Source organism: Siphateles boraxobius, unplaced genomic scaffold, assembly GCF_051911475.1.
Source record: "Siphateles boraxobius isolate OS27281-9 unplaced genomic scaffold, OSU_SipBor_1 7, whole genome shotgun sequence".
Classification (NCBI taxonomy): Eukaryota; Metazoa; Chordata; class Actinopteri; order Cypriniformes; family Leuciscidae; genus Siphateles; species Siphateles boraxobius.
In genome coordinates, this window is record NW_027509197.1 from 18,720,720 (window position 1) to 18,737,348 (window position 16,629).

The window sequence follows — 16,629 nt, forward strand, 5'->3', positions numbered from 1 at the left end:
GTTTCAGGCCTCTAGTTTTATCAGCATTTCATTTTTGCATGACCCATTGCAATACAAGATGCATTCTTGTTTTATCTGTAGATAATTAAGAGAGTCAGCACAGGGTTATTTGTCTCGTTTTTACACTAGCTCATTAGGTCAATACCTCTACAAGGCTGATTGGCACTTTCAACATGTGAAATCAGCCTTTATGTTAATCTGTGTTTAATGGCACTGTAGATACTTTTATGTACACTACTGTTTGTTGTGAAAGTAGTCTTTATGCTTACCAAGGCTGCATTTATTTAATTAAGAAAATACAGTAAAAACAGTACAACTTTTTTCTATTTTAATATATTTTAAAACAGTGTTCATTCCAGTGATGGCAAAGCTGAATTTTCAGCATCATTACTCCAGTCATCAGTGTCACATGATCCTTCAGAAATCATTCTAATATGCTGATTTGATGCTAAAATGTTATTATTATTATTTCTGATTATTATCCATGTTAAAAAAAAAATTTGTAACGTTATAAATGTCTTTACTTTCACTTTTTATCAACTTAATGCATCCTTGATGAATAGAAGTATTAATTACTTTTAACTAATTAATTAATTAATTAATAAAAAATCTTACCCAAAACTTTTGAACGGTAATGTGAGTGTATGTGTTTCACACTATTTTACAAAAAACATTAACAACTGTGTACAATTAATAGTGTGGGTTGTGTTTTGTATTGTCTTCCGTTGTCTGTTTTTAAAAGAGATTGCTCTTGCATCAATTATTACTGATTTGCATGCTTCCATTGCTCGTTGCTTGCTGAATGTTGTGTGTCTGTCTCTTTTGCCATCTTGCATATAATATACTTCTCTCCTCTCCTCTCCTCTCCTCAGGAGGATAGTGAGCGATATACACGTGTCTCACGGAGACATGCTTCGGTTTGTATTTCTGTCTTTTCACCGTCTGTCCTCGTCAAACTTCCATGCACACTTCTCAAGCAAAACATTTCTTCAAACAATTTCTTCAAACACTTGAAAAACACTGGAAATTCCATTTCAAATGCAATTATATCAGGGACGTCACTAGGATTGGAAGACGGGATGGGGCTTAGCCCCCAGGGGATTTGTAACTTGCGTTTGCAAAATCTTTGCTCTTACATATAGAGCTACACTTATGTCAACAACCAGTCAAGAAACTCAATGAATTGAAGGATACAACGGTAGTAGCATTGGCATTTAGTTTTCAGTGACAACAACAGTCTATGGGGATTGATTATTGTTTTAGAATATATCTATTATAGAGATAGGTTATATTACATAGAGACATTAAGACATTTTGGGGCTCACTACTGATATGCTGTATATGTGCACACTGCACAGTGGTGAGTTTCATGTCTTTAAACTTGTGCTAACTGTGGGCTCCATCTCATTTTACCTCTTTTATTTTATCCAAGGTGTCAGATGATGAAGAACGGATGTCAGTGGGGAGCAAGAGCAACTTACGGGTCAGTATCAGTGTAACTGTATTGTTCCTTACAGACCTTCTGTACTGCGGGTCAGAGTGTATGGTGAAGGTACATGCGAGTGTGTTATCTAAAGGTTATAAAACAGTCCAAATTGTTCTACATGCTGATGATGGTTTTGTTTGTCTGGGCAGTTGGATTTGGATGCGGCGGGTGCTTATGTCGGGGTAAGAATCGCAGGCTGGGAAATGTTTCTTCAGGCACCAGTTTTATGTCATTGCTTTTGGGTTCCTGTAAAAGTAAGATGAGCCCATAACTGAGTTCACAAGACATTTAGTTTTTGCACTGTGGTGTGATTCAACTAAGTATAGCTAACACTTGTAATACCTGATGCTACATTTGTGATGTTTTGAAGTGTTTCATCAACATTACAAGTGGGGGTGTGATCTGTACTCTGTCTGGGTTTTAACAAATATGACATGTATGTGACAGTTAAATGTCTGTTACTAAGTGTCTGAAAACTTCACCTGCATGTCACAGTGCACAACTATGAAGTATTGAGCAGTAATTTCTGCCGTTTTAATCCTACTTCCATTTCCCACAATCTTGTCCAGCTTCCCCAGGCCAACTCTTCTCACTTGCATAAGAAGTCCAAGAAAAAGAAAAAACATTCTTCTAAAACCGTACGTTCACTGGAATTATGCACATCACATTTGTGTTCTATAAAGAGAGAATGTTATATCAATCATGGCATATTGTCTTTCCCACAGAGCAATGGCTATGATGATGATCTCAGCACTTTGTCTAGTCGGGTTAGTGACCCAAATAACTGTGCAATGATAGTGTTTGAGGATTAATAGCATGTTGATTCACATATAATAAAGTCTAGGAGACTGTGTTGTTCACACGTTCGCAGTGATCATGATGCAGCAGTGTGTCTATCTGTGGTGTGATGTGCTACAGATTGGTGTGATGGTTTTAAACTGAATTCTGTGTATTTGTGCACAGAGCTCCAAACTCAGTGATGAGAGCAAAAGGTCTCGCTCATCTAGACTCGATCTACAGTCGGTGGGTCTCAATCCTGCATTTCTTTAACCTCCTGATTTTCTGTCCTTGTCACTTTTTATGTTATTAACTTAAAATATGTCTAACATGAGTGGATGATTGCCACTGTGTTTGAGAAGGAATGTGTTTGTTTACGAAAACCATAGTTGTTGACTAATATATCGGCTTATGTTTGGCTTTTTCTTAAATTATCGGCATTGGCTGATAATTGTCGAAGACTTTTATTTTATTTATTTATGAAAACTAGCTTGGCCCGTGTGGGAGACCAGCTAAAACAAACTAATCTTAGGCATTAGATTTTCTGCAGGGGTAACTTGAAAAATAGTTGGTTTAACATGACTAATTACTATATGGGTGGTTCTAACGATTTTATGCATGCGAATTGTACCAAAATTAAAGGCTTTTCACACTAAAACTTTGTCTTAGGGTAATTTCTTGTTTTTAAAAACAAGGGTTAAAGGGTTAGTTCACCCAAAAATAAAAATTCTGTCATTAATTACTCACCCTCAAGTAGTTCCAAACCCGTAAGACCTTCGTTCATCTTTGTTGGTTCATTATGTCATCACACACATGACCAGTGTCGGCCAATAGTGAGCCTACGTTCTGACGTAGAACCCAGAAGCGATGCACTGTTTAAACTACAGTACGTCAACAGCGTAGGAGAATGACGTTTAAGAGAAGAGATTGTTGAATAAAGTCATTATTTTGAGGGTTTTTTTGCGCACAAAAAGTATTCTCATCGCTTCATAACATTTAAGGTTGAACTACTGTAGTCACATGGGCTATTTTAACTATGTCTTTACCACCTTTCTGGGCCTTGAAAGTTGCAATGAAGTTGCTGTCAATGGAGGGACAGAAAGCTCTCAGATTTCATCAAAAATGTCTTCATTTGTGTTCCGAAGATGAACGAAGGTCTTACAGGTTTAGAACTAACCCTTTAAAGCCACTTAGGTAAGCAACGATTCACACTTATTGTAAAAAGAGTTTAGCAGCAAGCTGCTTCAGAGCAGAATGCTAAATTACTAAATTAAATGTGTGAGCAGTGTGAAATCCCAACCCAGGGATTCTATAAACAGTGTAAAGCTGAAATAAGATAATTTGTTTAAAATATCCTGGGTGAATGTTTTCAAGTGTGAAAAGGCAATGTAGTACAATTTCTGACTTTAGCTGGCATTATGCCCTTGCATTGCAGCTTTTCGTGTCGTCTCTCAGACTCCTGTCTTCATCAGTTCATCGTTCATTCCATCTACATTATTTCCCATTATTTTAGAGTGCCTACTATTCATCTGAGTTGTACAACAGCAGTAGTAGTTATTCCTCTAAACATCAAGTCCCTTCCTACAGTGGCTACCAGGTCTGTTATCTTCATCCTCTCCTTCCATCTCACTTAATCTCTGTCCATTGTTCAAATCCCCTCTTTTCTTGTACTTTAGCATTTGGAGCTTTCTTTTTCTTCAGTCAAGTTTTGCTGTTCTCTGCCTTTTCGGTCTGTTTTTGATTTGAAATGTTCATCTTTCCTGTCTGTTTAGCTCCCTTTGCTGCACAGCAGGAAGCACAGGGTTTGTGCTGCTCCTCATATTATACCCTCTGCCCCACAGCACTTCCTGTACAATAATATGTGCAGCTCTGCCTCTCTACACACAGTTTACATGCTTTCACTCTCTCATCCACAGCAGATCATGTAGGGTTATTAGATCTTAAACCCACACAGACCACAAACACCTGAGGACTGAGCTAATTGCTCGTGCTTTGGCTTTGACATACCATCCTTAAAGATGAAGTGTGTGATTTATATATATATTTTCCGACCAGGCTTCCTTAATACTAATTGAATATTTAATTAACTATTGCATATTCAATGCCTTAAATGCTTATTTCCTGGTAGAATTTTTTTTTAAAATTTGAATTATGAGTAGAAAATTATGAAGTAATTTACTGTTTTAACAAAAATTCCTCCATATCTGTGATCGTTCTCTAACTTCCACCATTAGCTGAGCCAGAAGTCAACATTTTAAAAGAGCCACATAGTTAGGGCGGGAAGGAAATTAATTATATGAATGGCTTACTTATAGTGGTCTCTGTAACTGGGATGAAAAAAACTAATTTGTAATATATTGAAAAAAATACACACTTCAGCTTTAGTAGTTGTAGATGTTTTTTCCCCTCACCAGCCTGGCAGAAATCAGATGAAATTCAATCATCTGAATGTGATGAAAGACAGCTGTATTGAAGCATTGTGCATAAAAGGAGAACTGAGACTAGAGAGTTTGCATGCTTACTTGCACAGAGCATTTATGGGTCAGACCTTGAGGTGTGATATAAATGTTGTTTTTTGTCTGTGTGTCTATATCTGTCTATTATCAGGGCTCTATATATCAGGACAGTCTCTACAGTGGCTCTCGACACTCCAGTGCTCGTGCTGTAAGAATGATAGAGCTAAACTGTAATTGTGCATGAAATATTACGCTATTAATTTGTGGATTCAGTTCCCTAACCAAAGTGTGAGTTTTTTTTTAATTATTTTGCTTAGTTGGCTCATTATTATTTACCCTTATAATGTTATGTTATTCACTCAGACTATAGAGTGCAACAGTCAGGTTCCGAAAGTAAAAACTCCATTCATTTCAACATAGGGAAATTGACTTTGAACAATAAACTATAAACCTTTAAAGACAGATCTACTGTGAGTTACGAGGTTGTTAATCGATAGTATTTGCTTCTATTGAAGGTGTCATCCCACATTATTTTAGAATATTTTTTAAAACAATTGTGTGAATTCCTGGTGAAATACTACATTACCTATTATGCTGTACAGAAAATTGCACCAATCAGAGAGTCGAAAAAAGCAACACATGCCAAAAAATCGTTAGCTCTGCACACTCCCATGAAGCACTGCAAATTACGTAATCGAGTCGATCTAACTACGCTCTCAACATACTTATATGTTTGTGTGTATGTATATATATATATATATATATATATATATATATATATATATATATATATATATATATATATGTGTATATTATGTATATGTACAATGTACTATATATATAAAATGTACTATGTAGAATTTGGGGTGGGCGCTAATGCATTCTATACTCAAAATACTAATTGTGTTCATTTAATCACACAGTGGAAAGTTGGTTCTCAATTTTATTTAACATTCTCCGTGTGTGTGTGTGTGTGTGTGTGTGTGTGTGTGTGTGTTTTAGAGGCTAAAAAAGGTTGCTTGTGTATAATGAAGTAGTCAAAATAAGGCTTTGAAAAGACTTTGAATGTGTTTTGGGAATGTTGTGAAGCTGGGAGTGCTTTATGCTTGTATAGCTGATGCTTGACATGTCACATGACATTTTCTATTTTAATTAACATCAAAATATTAGGCTACAATTATTGTAAGGGAAAGTATTTGAGGTGCTGTTTTTTATGTTCCATATTTTTTTTTTTATTATTATTTGATTCAATTCATTTGTCACTCTAAAACCAAAATACAAAAATTCCATAGTATCTCAAATTAATAAATGTATGTATAATAATCATAAAAATTAATAAGTCAAATTGGTATTTCATATCAACTACACATCTAGCACATTCAGAGGATCTAAAAGACAATAACAGGCATGTGTGTTCTCAAAGTAGCTTTTTTCTCAGCTTGCTTTTCTGAGTTTTGTTATATTTGTCCCTTTTTTTTCTCCATCTTTTTTGTTTTGAGAAGCTTGCAGATGTTTGGTGACTGCAAGAGGCCTGAAATATCTGTCAATCTCCAATCCTTTTTGTGTGTATATATATATATATATATATATATATATATATATATATATATATATATATATATATATATATATATATTCTCTCTTGGTATGTCTCCCTCTCTCTCTCTCTCTCTCTCTCTCTCTCTCTCTCTCTCTGTATGTCTGTCTCTTTCTCTCTCTGTCTGTCTGTCTCTTTCTCTCTCTGTCTGTCTGTCTGTCTGTCTCTGTCTCACAGTGCAAGTGTGTGTGTTTCTCTAGTCCTCTGAATACAGTGGTTTCCTGGGCTCCAGCTCTAGGACTTCGTCCAGGGCAAATTCTGCGTGTGGCAGCCCTGTGGTGAGCAACCCAGTGTCACTGATTCCTAAGATGATCATGGTCCTACACAATTTTATTTCACCATGACAGATTCAGTAACAGCTACTTTTACCTGGCTATTGCTTTTAATGTCTCTTAAATCTGTTGCCTGTACAGTTAGTGTGTGTGTGTGTGTGTGTGTGTGTGTGTGTGTGTGTGTGTGTGTGTGTGTGTGTGTGTGTGTGTGTGTGTGTGTGTGTGTGTGTGTGTGTGTGTGTGTGTGTGTGTGTGTGTGTGTGTGTGTGTGTGTGTGTGTGTGTGTGTGTGTGTGTGTGTGTCATTGATTGTGGATGTTTCTACTAGTCTATGAATGTGCTTGTTGTATTTCCATTAAAATGATAAATTACATTTGATGTTTACATATTGAGTAGTATTAAATTACTTTAACAGTGTATTAAAGGACTCCAGAGGTGGTGTGTGTTTGTGTGCATTCCTCCTTTGGGTGCATGCTGAAAACCGACTGTTAAACTTGAGACTTAAATAGTTGAAATACCTCTCGCATTGATGTTAATTGCTGCTATCTGGTGGTTTCCAGGAGGACTGCAGCAGCTCAGTGGCTAGTTTTATGCGCAGCACAGCTAGTATCAGTGGCCTCTCTAAAGACCTTGACCGTGTTGTCATTCCTGACCTGCCGAATGTTAATGGGAGGCTGCCTATGGTACGAGAGTGAAATCTTGGGGTTCATGTGATCTGTGGTGATTGATGCCCTGGTTTAAAACGTGTTTATTTATGGATAAAAGCAATGGCATGTTGGATTGTGATGATGGTCTGCATGTGAGATGGTCAGTGGTCATTTCAGCAAACTAAATTCATGTGAGGAAAAGCACTGAAGTCTTGAGTGACATGATGTTTGATGGAACTTTCCAGTTGTTAATATTATATAAAGATATTTGCAACACCTTAAGAATTATTACAGAACTACTTGCTGGTTGCATTTTGATTTATCAGTCTTATTAATCAAATACTATCATTGGGTTTTGAATCTTCTTGAACTAAGTTTAACTTCCTCTAATAAACTTTTTTTGTGTCGACAGCATGTCATCAGTGGACAACATGATTCACAATGAATGAATAAGAGACTTGTAATGGCTCGACTTGACTTGCGAGACTACAAAACCTATTGACTTTGTATCATTTTGTTTATTTACAGGTTGATGACAGGTCAGAGCGAGACTTAGAAAAGGTTTGTGATTCTGTTTAATTTGTGTAGATCATTCACCTATTAGGCAAATTGTCATGGTGAGTATAAACAATCGATATGACTTATGACCTGCTGTATTTTTAGGGCTCTTCACGAGCATCAACTATATCTGGCGCCACTCTGACCTCTCTGGGTGGGACATCCTCACGGAGAGGAAGTGGAGATACATCCATCTCTGCTGACACTGAAGCATCTATACGGGAAATCAAGGTGTCCTAATCTTTTTGTCTGGTGCCAGTTTAAATTTAGGCAGCAGGATAATATAAACACGTGATATCATCCCATGACCACCACATACCTACAGTAAATGCAATATTTATTTATTTATTAAATTTATTTATTTATTCATTTATTGATTAAATTTCATTATATTCCAATTCTTTCTAGTTAACGTTTTAGACTTTTTAGATATTTTGTATTTTATTTATTTTCACATTTATATTCGTGATATGTTTTGATTTAAAAAATTTACAGCCATACTTGTTCAGCTTGAGAATCTGATTTAAGATAACATAGCATTGCCCATTTTCATCACTCACCTTCTTCACAGAAGCTCAATACACTGTAATTTTCTTTCTCTGTGTGGCTGAGTCCTGTTCCTTGAGATCTGCCTTCCATCAGAGTTTAGTCTCTAATTAAACAATACTGAACCAGATAAGAGTCAAAATATGCTGAGGGGCAATTAAATGTAACAAATCATGTAAAAATGTATCTTTTATTGGAAAATTTATCAACATTTTATCAAACATTGATAATTGCCTTAATCTTTTAAACAACTGTGAAGATGGTATTCAAACTACATTTTATAAAAAAAAATCACCTGTCAAATTGATATATTAAATCATCATATGAGTCAAATTGAATGACTATTGAATGATCATTCCGATAAAATTTCAGCGAGTGAACAATAAACTTATACTGGCATGCGTTATGTATTATGCATGTTACCATCTCTGACAGACAACATGTTGAAGCTGCTCAAGCCGCATCAGTGATGACACATTGAAAACATCTGGGAAGTGTGGGTTTTCCAGGAAACGTATATACTGGCTGAACCTCTGCTTCTCGTAAAACCTGCCGTACATTTTGCACGTAATTTTCTGACTGACATCTATGTTGCGATTTTCAAATGATGTGGATTTAAAAAAAAAAAAGATGGATAGTAAGGTAATAATATTTTATTTCTTAGCCAGCAAGTATTCAGTGAAGTGATTGATGCCCATGAGCGTTACTGTGTGTCAATGTTTTTAGTTCTAATATTCCAACCGACAGCAAGCCTAAGTTTTTGACGGATGCAAAGACGTGTGGAAGGAGTGAACCATGTTTGATTTTTGGGTAATTATAAAATATAAAATGTAGTTCATTATACGTATTTTACATAATCATTATACTTATTTTATAGAAAGTCTACAGTATTTCATGGCTTAAATGACATGTTACTCAGAGACTGACATGTTTGGCTTGTCAAAAATGTTACAATTAGCTATAACAAATTCATTGACTTTTGAAAATCGTAATTTTTTTTACCAGGAAAGCAGGGGTTTTAATGCACAAAGTTGTTTTATTGTCTCCTATAACAAAAATATGTTATTTAAACCCATTACAATGCAGATCCTTTTGTAAATAATAGTGAAAATCACTTTATAAAATTTGTGCCCCCTATTATTACCCCCTTTGCAGATTTTGATGTTTTTGTGTTAACTCTTCAGGAGTAGGACTGAGCACCTGCTACAATCTGCTTCTGTTATTTCTTTGCTTTGTACTTTCTTGCACAGTAATTAATCCGAAAATAAGTCAGCTGTTCTTTACCTTTCCATTTCTCTTACTCCACTGCATTCTTTATTCTTTCTTCTCATTTTCACTCTTCATGCTTTTCATTCAGGAGATCCATGAGCTTAAGGATCAGATTCAAGATGTGGAGGCAAAGCACATGCAGAATCTCAAAGAGCTCAAGGTACATGTCTGGTAAAGACAGTGCCAGTCACAACTTTATACAGTGCCATAAAGTTACATATGAATAATTTGTGCTTTTTAATCAGCGAGTGGCTGACAGGGAACATGATGAACAATGTGATATCCAGCCTCTTGTTCTTATCTGGCTCTCGTCTTGCATGTTTATACTTCTGTGCCATAGAAGTCTATAGTCTGATTTCTCTGCCTTGCTTCCATCTTTGACTTGATATTTTTATCCAAAACATAGTTACACATCCTTCTTCATAATATTTTGGAATGTAGTCTAAAAGTGTGTTCATGGTTAATTTAGTTAGTATTTTGTAATGCATGTCAGAGGTGTGTTTGTGAGTGTGCTGTTTTTAATATGGTGTCTGGCTTTTTGAAGGATTCCCTTCTGGAAGTGGAAGAGAAGTACCGTAAGGCCATGGTGTCCAATGCACAGCTGGACAATGAGAAGACCAATATGATGTATGAAGTGGACACTTTAAAAGACTCTTTAATGGAACTGGAGGAGATGCTGTTTGAAACGCGCCGTGAGCTTGAGGAAAAGACTAAGGTCTGTACAGTCAGGTGTGCATAATAGTAAGTTGAAGATAAATCTGTTGTAATACATTGTCGAATAATTTATTAGAATAGATTCAAATAGTAAGTGCTTTTAATTAATTTATTAATTTGTATATTAATCAACTTTTTGCTATTGTTTGTAATTTCATTCTCATTTTGTGATTAAAATGCAAAAGTGTACACATGGTGTATTCGCACTGTGTAAACACTTCTTCATTTGAAATTTAAAGGATTTTTTTTTTTTATGAAATAACTGATAGCCGTTCTATTTATTTTTCAGGACCTTGAACGAGAGAAGCATGCTCATAGTATACTGCAGTTCCAGTTCAGTGAATTAAAGGAAACACTGAAACAGAGTGAAGAACTGCTCACTGTGAGTATTGTTGTATTTATGTGTCTGTCATGAAACTTTTGTCTTTTTCAAATGCTTGGCTTCTGCTCATCTGCCTGAACAAGTTCTTCCCTTCCTTTATATTTGGTCTTCTTCCATGCATAATACCTCTTTCTAGGAGATCCGTCAATTACGGCTCAAGCAAGACGGCTTTGTTAGGGAGATTTCTGACCTCCAGGAAACTATTGAGTGGAAGAATAAAAAAATTGGGGTATGATCCCTCAGTATCCAACTCCTGTTAAAGTTTTATTTGTCTTTACCTTTACGTTAAGATAATTATAATTTCACCTTTCAAACATATATTTGCTTACATCCGTTTCCTGCTACAAACTGTCTGTACTTTGCCAAACTATTCTTGTCGCTTTCATTCTTCATTTCATTGTTTTCATTGCTTTCTCCTTTTTCTCCTCTTTGCTGCATCTTTGCCCTTCTGGTGCTGTTCAGGCATTAGAGAGGCAGAAGGAATTTTCTGATGCCATTCGAAATGAGCGTGATGAGCTCAGAGATGAGGTTGTTCAGCTCAAAGATATTTTAAAGGTATTGATATGTGTGGTGAGAAATAGGACTCATTCTTTTCCCATGAACATTTCCTAACAGAACAAACATTTTGCATATTTTTGTAGACAGACCTTCTGGACTTGATACTGCTCAGCTTTGTATTGATATTTATTAATATAAAGGTACTAAGATCCATGATGTTATCATAATATTGGTGCATCAACAAATACAGATGCGTTTAAAAAGAACGCTAGACCAGGGATGGGGAAATTTGGTCCTGGAAAGCCACTGTCCTGCAGAGTTTAGCACCAACCCTGATAAAAAAAAACCTCCCCTGCCTGTATCTTTCTAGTAATCCTGAAGACATTAAATTAGCTTGTTCAGGTTTGTTTGATTAGGGTTGGAGCTAAACTCTGAAGGAGTAAACTAAGTATACTAATATTAAAATGTTTTCCTGTACAGAAACATGGCATTGTCCTTGGACCCGACTTGGCCACCAATGGAGAAACAGGGGAAGAAGCTGAACAGAATTTTCAAACCGCATCAACTGAAATCCGAGAGGGGAGTAGCGTACTAGGTAAGCTGCTTTTCTTACTGTCATTCATTGCATGTTTACATTACTTTGCCACTTTGCATTTTCATCTTGTAGAGCTTGAGCCAAATCCAACTAAACTATTTCTGTGAACCTGGTACAAAAGCACTGTTACATTAACATCTCTCACACTTTCCTGTTTCCCTGTATTCACTTTGCATACAACTAATTAATGGCATATCATGAACCAAACACTACAGGATCTTGTCTCTTTCTTGAGTCCATATTTCAATATTCTGCTGGACAAGTGTTTATCTAATTGCTGCATTCTTGACTTTGACATCAAAATCAAGAGATGGATTTGCTGAGTAATTTCTTCGGTTCTTGACTTTAAACTTTGGGGTTTTCTTTTTTGGGACATGCTTAAACACATTTGATTTGTATAGGTTTAAGCTTTGCCTTGGAGTCTTCGTTTTTCCCTCCTTTCCTTCTTCCTTTTCCTTCTTGCTTTAAACATTTGCAAGATACTCATTGGCTTCTACAGACGCATTAATTCTGGCTTTAACTACTGACACCTCCATCATCTCCCAGGCACTCATCAGTTGAAGCCGTGTAAAGACCAGCAACAAAAAGATTTGGATGACAGGATGCAAGGGAATCAACAGTCTTCACATGCCCCTTTCAGTTCTACAAAGACAGCTTTAGAAGCAAATGAGAATGGAGACCTTGGGGACCAAATTAATCAGAGTGTAGGGCAGCTTGAAAATAGACCTGAAGAACCTCAGAGTCCTGTTGGTGATGATGAACTCACTGCAACAAGAACCAAGGAGAAGATCAAATCTGAGGCACATATTCCAGAAGATTCAAGATATACTGAAGAATTAGAGTGCAAAGTTCACAAGGATGGACTTATGGAGACAGATCAACAGGAGAGCGAATTTGTCAAACCTAGTGAGGAAATCAAAGAGGAAACTCCTTTAGAGCCTGTCTCTGGTTCAATCCATGATGAAACCGATAAACCTGGTGAGGCAGTGATTGATGATCAACTCAAAGAGGAGTCTGTGGAATCGTCTCAAGTGGAGAAACTTCCCAAAACACAGGGTGCCAGTGCTTCCAATAAAAAAAAGAAAAGGAAGAAGAAAAACAAACAGAAGCTTAAACAAAGTGACAAGCAAGAGAGTGACACAAAGATGGATGACAAGAATGAAATGGTTTTGAGTGAAGACAATCCAAACCAAGAAGTGGAAGGTGATCAAGAAGAAAACCACGAGAAGCCCTTAGGGAATGACATATCCGAAACAACCATGAATACAGATGTTCCACGTGGTGATAAAGGAACCAATGAATTGGACTGTATCAAAATAACAAGCACAAATATTAATGCTGATGATGCTCAAGACAGAATTCAGTTAGTTACAGATGAAGCTGATTCTGCAGACATTTCTAAAACCATCACAAATTTGGATTGCCCTGAATCTATCAATGGTGTCGTTTCAGATGATCTGTCCAACAATATTATCTCTAACCCTGTCACCATTATTGATGACCACACTGAGGATTTGACTAATCCTGACACAGAACCTGTAATCTTGAGCAGTGAGCTTATGCCTTCAGAAACAGAGACTTTACTGCCTCATGAACCTTCTGCTCAGCCCATGGATACTGTTGGAGTGTGCATTGAGTCCATCAGCAGCTCTGAGAACATTGAGAATTCTTCACTGGTAGGTGTCAAGGAAGAGAAGAGTCAGCTGGACTGTGAAGTAGAAGAACAGAAGGAAAGGCCCCAAAATATTGCTCTAGATTGTGACACTAACTCTGAAGATCAAGATAATTCTGCTCATTCCTCTTCCCCTGTGATGACGGAGAAGTTGGAAAACGAAGCTGAAGAGGTAATCCAGGAACAACCTATTGATCAGCCAATGGAAAGTCCACTTCAAGACATGGACCAGGAAGAGGTTGAGACACAAGATGAACCAGATGAAGAAAACCTTAATTTGCCTAGTGAAAAAGTGTTTGATGGATGCAGAGTTGACAACACTCCTTTAATTGAATCACAGATTCAGGTTATACTTGAGGATCACCTGTCTGCCAGTGAAGCAAATCAGGAATCAATTGTAGAGTCAGAAGCTTCTGACCAAGAACCCAAGGTAGAACATTTCCAGGAGGAAAGATCAAACCAAGATCAGGTTACACTTAATGTGGAACTGCCTGAAGACGAGGTTGACCATCAGGTAAAGTCAGATGTGGTTCTTCAAGAGCTCAAGGAAAAAGATGATGATGAGGAAGACCAAGGAGAATCATTTGATTTTGATGAAATGGATCTTGAAGCATCATCAGGTGCCCCTTTAAAAAACCTTCTAGATCATTCAAATGAGGACGCATTGTTAAAAGAGAGTGCAGAAAAAGCAAGCCATGAATGGCAAAGGAATGTCAAGGATGAGGACCAGATTCAAGAAGATGAACATTTGGAAAATGCAGATCAGGAATCCATGCCAACGGAGCATAAAGATGAAGGTCATGCCACAGATGTAGAAAGATGTTTAACAGAAGAAAACAGACAAACCAACAGTGAAGTCAGACCTAATAATCAGCAGCATGACAGACCTGATGCATTTGAGGAGAATCAGCAGGCATCAGGAGATGTGACTCTCAGTAAAGGGGTTAATGAAAGTTCAGAGATGGAGACAAGAGATGTTGAAAAAGAGATCAATAGCTCCATTCACCATGAAAACAAGGCACCAACTATTTCTGAAGAGCAGGAAGCCACAGGGATCAACAAGGAAAATGATAGAAAAGAATCTAAAAAAAGTGGAAAAGGGAAAGGAAAGGGCAAGGGGAAAGAAGAATGTAAAATGTCTTAATACAAGGACATTGCTGAGTGTCCAATTCAACAGTTAACATTGCACTTGTTATGCACTTGTTATCCTAATGAAATTATTTTGGGACCATTACTTAGGAGAACCCTAGAAAATCAAAGTTATCACAGTCAATCCAGATTATCAGTCATCACAGCTGTTTCAGCAAGCTCCTTTTTATACATGAATGTTTTACATCTGAATAACAATACTGAATGAAATCTAGAAATTATGTCAAATAATATGTCAAATCTTTAAAGAAAAACACACATTTAATGCTAGCAGTAATGTGTCATATTTATTTAGAAATGTTACATAATCAGAAGGACCCAGAATGTATTTTGTATGTTGTTTAAATGGGTGGTATGTTGTTCCAAATGTGGTAAATAAAAATGTTATTGTATGCCAAGTTGCCAACCCTATTAAACATTCCTCTAAGGAGCGTTGTAGTTGCGCTTTGTTTTTCCAATTAATTTTTTGGGAGATATGATTGAAAACAAATATTTCATTTTAATTCTGTTTGGTGAAGAAGGTTTTGGAACATTGAAATGTATGTTAATTGAACATCTATGTTCAAATAAAATGAATAATTTAAAATAGATATTTTAAACTATTGTTGTTTATTGTGTTACAGATTAATATTTTATCATTTAATTTCCCAGCTAACTGAACAAGTTTTTTTTTTATAATGATAGAGGACATTTAATCAAACTGCTTCAGATAAGTATACAAACAAGACTGCAGTCAAGGTTTATTTTTTGGGTCATGAATTTTAGGTAGTTTTTGTTTGATGCCAGACCACACTCATTTGCATAAACTCAAATAAGCTCACAATCATGGATAATACTGATATGTAATAGATGTACAGTTGAGTGAATGCTGATAGAATTAAATTCATGAGGCTGAGGCCTCTGATGTCACTTAAGTTTCTGCATGTTGTCCATCCTCATCCTTCACATCCCAGCATAGGATAGCCTCACTTTTGCATGCCCTGACTCCTCCCCCTCCATGCCTTTGGCTCCTCCTACCCCTGGTATGTGAAAATTTTCCTGTCTAACCTTGGTGTGTTTTAAGTCATGAATGTATTTTATTATTGCAGAATACTTTTTTGTTTTTACATTTTACTAGATTTGTTACAAAATTGTGAGTTTAAGTACTCTAAGGTGTTATCATATCCCTCCCCCAAACAAAAACTGCAGGGAAATAGAACATTTATTGTCACCTTATAGTCAATCTGTTGCACTTGCTTTTCAGAAATTCGTTTGCGAAAACTGGTTGATGAGAGGGAGAACTTAATAGAGCAGGTGCGTATCTGTCAGTTGCTTGCTTCACACTCGCTTTGTCCTCATTTTGTACAGTCACATGCATGTTTTTTCTCCAGGTTAAGAGATTGAAAGGTCAATTTGAGCAGAAGAAACAGAATAATGGCATGGAGGACGCATCCAGCCCAGAGGGGGATGTGCTGGAGAATGGTGCTGACTCTAACATCGTGGATATACAGAGTAAGGAAATGCCTCCTCTCTCAACCAGGTTCAGGGTAAAAGTTTTGGAAACTTTTCTCCAGCTCAAAATATTCATTACATCATTCACAATGATTTTTAACAGGTATTGTTCATAGTTCAAGAAAATAAGACACTGATCCTCAGCTGTTGAGAAATGTGTAATTGTTCCTTGTTTCAGGGGATGCCAACAGGCAAGTCAATGACCTCAAATTTAAACTTGTCAAATCAGAGCAAGAAGTCACAGCACTTGAACAGAATGTGAGTTATTTTAATATATATTTTTATATTAATATATTTTTTTTAGTTTATATTTTTAACACATTTTACTCTTCTTAAAATATAAAATAGTAAATAAAAATGTGAAAGTTTTAATTGAAACTCATTTTGTAGGTCACAAGGCTCGAGGGTCAGGTGACCCGGTACAAAGCTGCATCTGAAAATTCAGAGAAGGTGGAAGATGAACTCAAAGCTGAAAAACGCAAACTGCAGCGAGAGGTACAATAGCCTAATAACACTGCTTT

At 36.5% G+C, this 16,629-nt stretch overlaps 1 protein-coding gene across 48 annotated transcripts in view; it reads left to right on the forward strand.

Moving 5' to 3' along the window:
- Positions 1-16,629, forward strand: part of lrrfip1a (leucine rich repeat (in FLII) interacting protein 1a) — a 34,038-nt gene that overhangs the window by 16,116 nt on the left and 1,293 nt on the right. For 3 of the 48 annotated variants that reach the window (XM_077215514.1, XM_077215515.1, XM_077215519.1), the window contains 19 exons: positions 1,433-1,483; positions 1,636-1,668; positions 2,056-2,124; positions 2,212-2,253; positions 2,450-2,509; positions 3,777-3,860; positions 4,036-4,065; positions 4,871-4,927; positions 6,517-6,594; positions 7,148-7,270; positions 7,763-7,795; positions 7,898-8,023; positions 9,696-9,767; positions 10,152-10,322; positions 10,611-10,703; positions 10,840-10,932; positions 11,166-11,258; positions 11,682-11,796; positions 12,343-15,207. In XM_077215514.1, the coding sequence (XP_077071629.1) occupies positions 1,433-1,483; positions 1,636-1,668; positions 2,056-2,124; positions 2,212-2,253; positions 2,450-2,509; positions 3,777-3,860; positions 4,036-4,065; positions 4,871-4,927; positions 6,517-6,594; positions 7,148-7,270; positions 7,763-7,795; positions 7,898-8,023; positions 9,696-9,767; positions 10,152-10,322; positions 10,611-10,703; positions 10,840-10,932; positions 11,166-11,258; positions 11,682-11,796; positions 12,343-14,612 (3,693 nt within the window). In that variant the 3' untranslated portion in view covers positions 14,613-15,207. Of the gene's footprint in view, positions 1-872; positions 918-1,432; positions 1,484-1,635; positions 1,669-2,055; positions 2,125-2,211; positions 2,254-2,449; positions 2,510-3,776; positions 3,861-4,035; positions 4,066-4,870; positions 4,928-6,516; positions 6,595-7,147; positions 7,271-7,762; positions 7,796-7,897; positions 8,024-9,695; positions 9,768-10,151; positions 10,323-10,610; positions 10,704-10,839; positions 10,933-11,165; positions 11,259-11,681; positions 11,797-12,342; positions 15,208-15,860; positions 15,911-15,987; positions 16,109-16,286; positions 16,367-16,498; positions 16,604-16,629 lie in introns of those variants that run through there. The other 45 variants (XM_077215553.1, XM_077215554.1, XM_077215512.1 and 42 more) reach the window with 37 other exon arrangements.